Source organism: Mesitornis unicolor, unplaced genomic scaffold (genome assembly GCF_000695765.1).
Source record: "Mesitornis unicolor isolate BGI_N332 unplaced genomic scaffold, ASM69576v1 scaffold33051, whole genome shotgun sequence".
Lineage (NCBI taxonomy): Eukaryota > Metazoa > Chordata > Aves > Mesitornithiformes > Mesitornithidae > Mesitornis > Mesitornis unicolor.
Window position 1 is genome coordinate 1 of NW_010163654.1, and position 4,585 is coordinate 4,585.

General features: G+C 57.2%; 2 protein-coding genes across 2 annotated transcripts in view; both read left to right on the forward strand.

Moving 5' to 3' along the window:
• Positions 1-6: 6 nt before the first annotated feature.
• On the forward strand, positions 7-3,103 carry LOC104548127 (aldehyde dehydrogenase family 3 member B1-like). The gene is made up of 5 exons (XM_010194061.1): positions 7-46; positions 357-743; positions 825-991; positions 1,211-1,310; positions 2,910-3,103. Exons 2-5 carry the CDS (start codon positions 383-385, stop codon positions 3,101-3,103), a joined length of 822 nt encoding a protein of 273 aa, XP_010192363.1. The 5' UTR covers positions 7-46; positions 357-382.
• Positions 3,104-4,129: 1,026 nt separating this feature from the next.
• Positions 4,130-4,585, forward strand: part of LOC104548128 (aldehyde dehydrogenase family 3 member B1-like) — an 8,777-nt gene continuing 8,321 nt past the window's right edge. Inside the window, exons 1-2 of the mRNA XM_010194062.1 lie at positions 4,130-4,230; positions 4,388-4,550. Coding sequence (XP_010192364.1) covers positions 4,130-4,230; positions 4,388-4,550 — 264 coding nt within the window. The remainder of the gene's footprint in view (positions 4,231-4,387; positions 4,551-4,585) is intronic.

Sequence of the window (4,585 nt, forward strand, 5' to 3'; positions counted from 1 at the left end):
ACCACTGCACTGCTGGAGAACAAGTTTGACTACATCTTCTTCACCGGTATGTCCCGTGAGCCAGAGGAGAGACCTGCCTGGTTTTGTGCAATGAGGGATTCCCTGTGGACACCCTGCTGTGGCTTACCCTGCCCATCAACGTGAGAGGGTGGGCACCCTCCCTGCAAACAGGCCCCCTTCCCTGCCCTCTAAGAAGGCAGGGTTTGTATTTGGGATCTGGTGGAGGATCTGAAATGTGGGTGTCTGGTGGGAGTTGGGGCATTTCTCCTGTACCTGGCTCCCCAAATTGTCACATCCCAGAACTGTGCTGTAGCTGGTGGGATCCTCACCATGATGCATCTTTTCCTGGTCTTCAGGCAGCCCCTCTGTGGGGAGGATCATAATGACAGCTGCTGCCAAGCACCTGACGCCGGTGACCCTGGAGCTGGGAGGCAAGAACCCCTGCTACGTGTCCGACACCTGCGACGTGCACAACGTGGCCCGACGGGTGGTCTGGGGCCGCTTCTACAACGCGGGGCAGACCTGCATCGCACCTGACTACATCCTGTGCAGCGTGGAGATGCAGGACAAGCTGATGCCTGCCTTGCGTGAGGCCATCACTGAGTTTTATGGCTCCAACCCTCGGGAGTCCCCCGACTTTGGCCGCATCGTGGGGGACAAGCAATTTCGCCGCATCCAGGCGCTGCTGCGCAGCGGGCGTGTGGCCATCGGAGGACAGACGGATGAGAAGGAGCGCTATATCGGTGAGGGCACGGGGCCTGGGGCTTGTGGGACCACCCATTCCTGTGCATTGGGTGATGTGTTGCCATAACCCTTCTCCACAGCTCCCACTGTGCTGGCGGACGTGCAGCCCTCTGATCCTGCCATGCAGGAGGAGATCTTTGGGCCCATCTTACCCATCGTTGTTGTGGCCAACATGGACGAAGCCATTGACTTTATCAATGCACGGCCACGGCCGTTGGCCGTCTACGCCTTCTCCTGTGACAGCAAGGTGTGTGTGGGCCATGGACCAGAAAGGGGGGTGAGGGAAATGGGGCAGTAGGAGCTGTGCCTACCTCACCGACACCCCATGGCATGATGTGGAAGGGTCTTTTGAGTCCGGCTGCTCTGGGCACCCCAAGCCAATGGATGAGTTGAGTGATATTTGACAAACTCTACTTGTGGCACCAGGGTGCAAGACCCACGTCCACCTTCTTTGCTTCCTTCCCAGGTGGTGAACCAGGTGCTGGAGCGGACAAGCAGTGGAGGTTTCTGTGGCAACGACACCCTGATGCATGTGTCATTGACCTCGCTGCCCTTCGGTGGGATTGGTAGGTCCAAATTCCCCAACCTGCCTGCCCCTGGCCAACGTGAGCCAGGCGTGATCCTACCCATGGTGCCTGAGCCGTGCTGGCCATGGTGAGGAAGGGTCTCAGGGGAGAGGGGACACCCAGGCCTGGGCCCCAGGAGCGGAGGGCTCAGTGGTGTGTAGGGAAATCCTTCTGCACCAGATAGGACCCCACCAGAAGCCCTTTGCTTCACTGCCCCAGGGCTGAGTTCCTGGGCTTTGCAACCTGAACTCACATGAAGCACTGTCAGGTTTCTTCTGTCTGTGTTTGCTGTCCCAAGCACAGTGTTCCTTGAGTGCAAATGCTTCATATATGAGGTAGAGAAATATGTACCACGTTGGTATTTCTGAGCAGCATGGGCACTGTGCCTGAATTCTGTGCCAGGGTTGGGTTCCTGCCCTGTTCAGGCTTACCTGGAATCTCCTCCAGTGCTGCTCCCTTTGGTCAATCTGTCACTCTGCTCCTTGTCTGGGAACAGATCCAACTTGCTGTACTGCTTGGGAAGGTGAGTTCCTCCTGCAGACAGCGTGGTGCTGGAGAGGAGCCCTTAATGTCACTCAGGGGCAGGCTTGTACATTCATACTGCCTTTTAGGACTAAGTTGTAGGAGGAAAACACTTATAAATGTCTGAGAAATCTGCTCTGGTAACTTTGAGATCCTCCTGGGCAAAGAGGAAGAGTTTTTGCTCTCCAGGAGCAACAGCAATTGTTCTCAGGTGAAAAAGTGAGGTCTGCCCAGCCCTGGGCACTGGTTGTAGCATTGTCCAAGGAAGAGCACAGAAACACAGGAAGCCTCTGATGATCTTTCCCCAGAATACTTTCCCAATCTTCTGGTCTCTTCCCCAGAATATTCTCTGGGTAAAATATCTGTTTTATGCTGCCCGAACCCAGCATCTCTGTCGGGGCTGATGGCTGATTCAGACATAATGGGACACCACAACAGCAAAGCACAATTAATTCCTCGCCTGACTGTGGCTCAGGGAATAATTCGTGGTAGTTCCTATACCATAATTTATCTTTATGGAAATGATTCAGACAAACTACCTCAAATTATCAGGTGAAGCTGTTTTATAGCAGCCTGGTCAGGTGAAGGGTCTGAAGTCATTCGGGTGAGATGGCATTCACCAAAGCTTCCACAGTAGCTTGGGTGTGAAGTCGTTGGGCTGTTAACCATGATATGAAACTTAAACCAGCTGCAGGAATCAGGAGAACTGGTGTTGCCCACATGGCTCCAATTTTTATAGAGCTTCAGGAAGAAGCTGACCTTTGTAGGGGCCATGCTGGTAGACCCTAACCATGGGTAGAGCACGGTAGAGGTTGTAGAGGGAAAACAAGCCTCGTAGACCCAGCAAAGCTTATGTAGGTAAAAGCAGGTCAGTAAAAATGGTGCACTTGGACATCCAAACAGCAGTGAACTGCAGAAGGATTTGCTGGGCTGAGTAGCTGTAGGGAATGAGAGCTCCTCCACTGTGTCTTCGTTGCCCAGCAGCTGAAGTATTTGCATGAGAAAAGCTTGTGAAGTCTTTGCTGTAGGCAAGAGCAGAGTCCTGTAGCAAGTTTGGACCTGTGCTGTGTGTTGCAGGAAACAGCGGCCTTGGGAAATACCACGGCAAGTTCACCTTCGACACCTTCACCCACCACCGCAGCTGCCTGCACCGCAACATGGGCCTGGAGGCCCTCAACACCGTGCGCTACCCACCCTACACACAGCAGAAGCTGGGGCTGCTGACGACCACCTTTGAGATCAAGCGCAGGGGCATGTGCACCCTGCTCTGAGGGCTGCCCTGCACCACTCGCAGCCTGGCGGAGGGATGACTTCTGGCTGGCTCCCTCCGGGGAGCAAAACCACCCCCTGCAGGAGGCGGGTATCCTGTCTCCTCAGCACCAGTCCGGTCCCCTGTTCTCTTGCCACGTCCTTTGCCCATCAGACAGTGAAGACAGACGTTTCCTCCTTGTCAGCTGCCTCTGCTCTGGACCATTTGCCAGGACACATATGAAATGGCAAAACATTATTTATTTTCTTATCCTGTACTACTTTTCTCCGTGGAGAAATGGTCCCCGTGAGGCTGAGGACCAGCAGTAAGCCCCATCTCCTGTTAGATGGACCTTTCCTTCCGAATGAACCTTGCTCTCCCTCTCAGTGATGGCTGTCTCTCTTTCCTCCGTGTTAACCCTGCCTGTAGTAAAGACTTTGCATCGAGCTCTCCTGCCTGGCCTCGCCTCATACCTCTGTCACCTGGCTTGGGGGGGTGCCGGGCAGGAATCTGGCAGCCGACCCCTGGGGAGGTGGATGCCCAGACCCCCAACGTCCCCATCCCTCATAGTGACACCCTCAGCCGCTGCACTGCATCCCGTTGGGATCGTGTCCACCTCCGTCACCCCGTGCCCGGTGGCCGCATGGTGCGGTAGGGCAGCGCGATGCTCTGGGGCTGGGTTTGGGGTGTGTTTTGGTGGTTCGTGCTGGAGCGCAGCCAGCGGTGACGTGCGGCACGGCAGGGAGCCAAGGGGGCAGAGCAGGAAGCCGGCAGCCTCCCTCCTCCGAGGGAGCAGGCTGTAGCAGGGACGAGTGGCTGCCTGCCTGCACCCTGCCTGCGCTCTGCCAGCCACACAGCTCAGCAGGGTCCTGGCTGCTGTGCCGGGGTGCTGGCTGGGCTCCCCAAAACCACCTCCACTGGATAAGCCACTCACTTAACTGGGGTGGGGAACCTGCGGTTTGCAGCCCAACCAGTGTGAGGCTGCTGACAGCCCCAGTGCCGCTCCCTTGGGACCACGGAGACCGGCAGCGTCCTCCCGCAGCCCGGCATGGAGAAGCCCTTCGAGCCCCCCGGGCAGCAGCTGGCGGGCAAAGCCCCTAAGGATGATGGTGGTGGTGGGAAGGGGAACGTGGACAGCGATGCCACAAGGTGAGAGCATGTGGAGGGGAGCGCAGGAGGGGTCCGGATGCTTGCTGTGCCAGGGTTTGAGACTGGGCTGGAGTGATGCGGGGCTCCTCTCCTTGTCATTGTGAGCACAAGGGGCTGGGACGGGGATGGGATCCCTCTGACAACCCCGTCCCCACAGTGGGAACCCCTATGCGGGGCTGGTGAGCCGCCTGCGGGCAGCCTGGCTCTCGGGGAAGACGCGGCCCGTGAAGTATCGTGTGGGCCAACTGGAGGCCCTGGGGCGATTCCTGGATGAGAAGAAGCAGGACATCCTGGAGGCCACTGCCTTGGACATGGGCAAGGTGAGAGGGGGCTGGGAGCCAGGGGACCCAGTGGC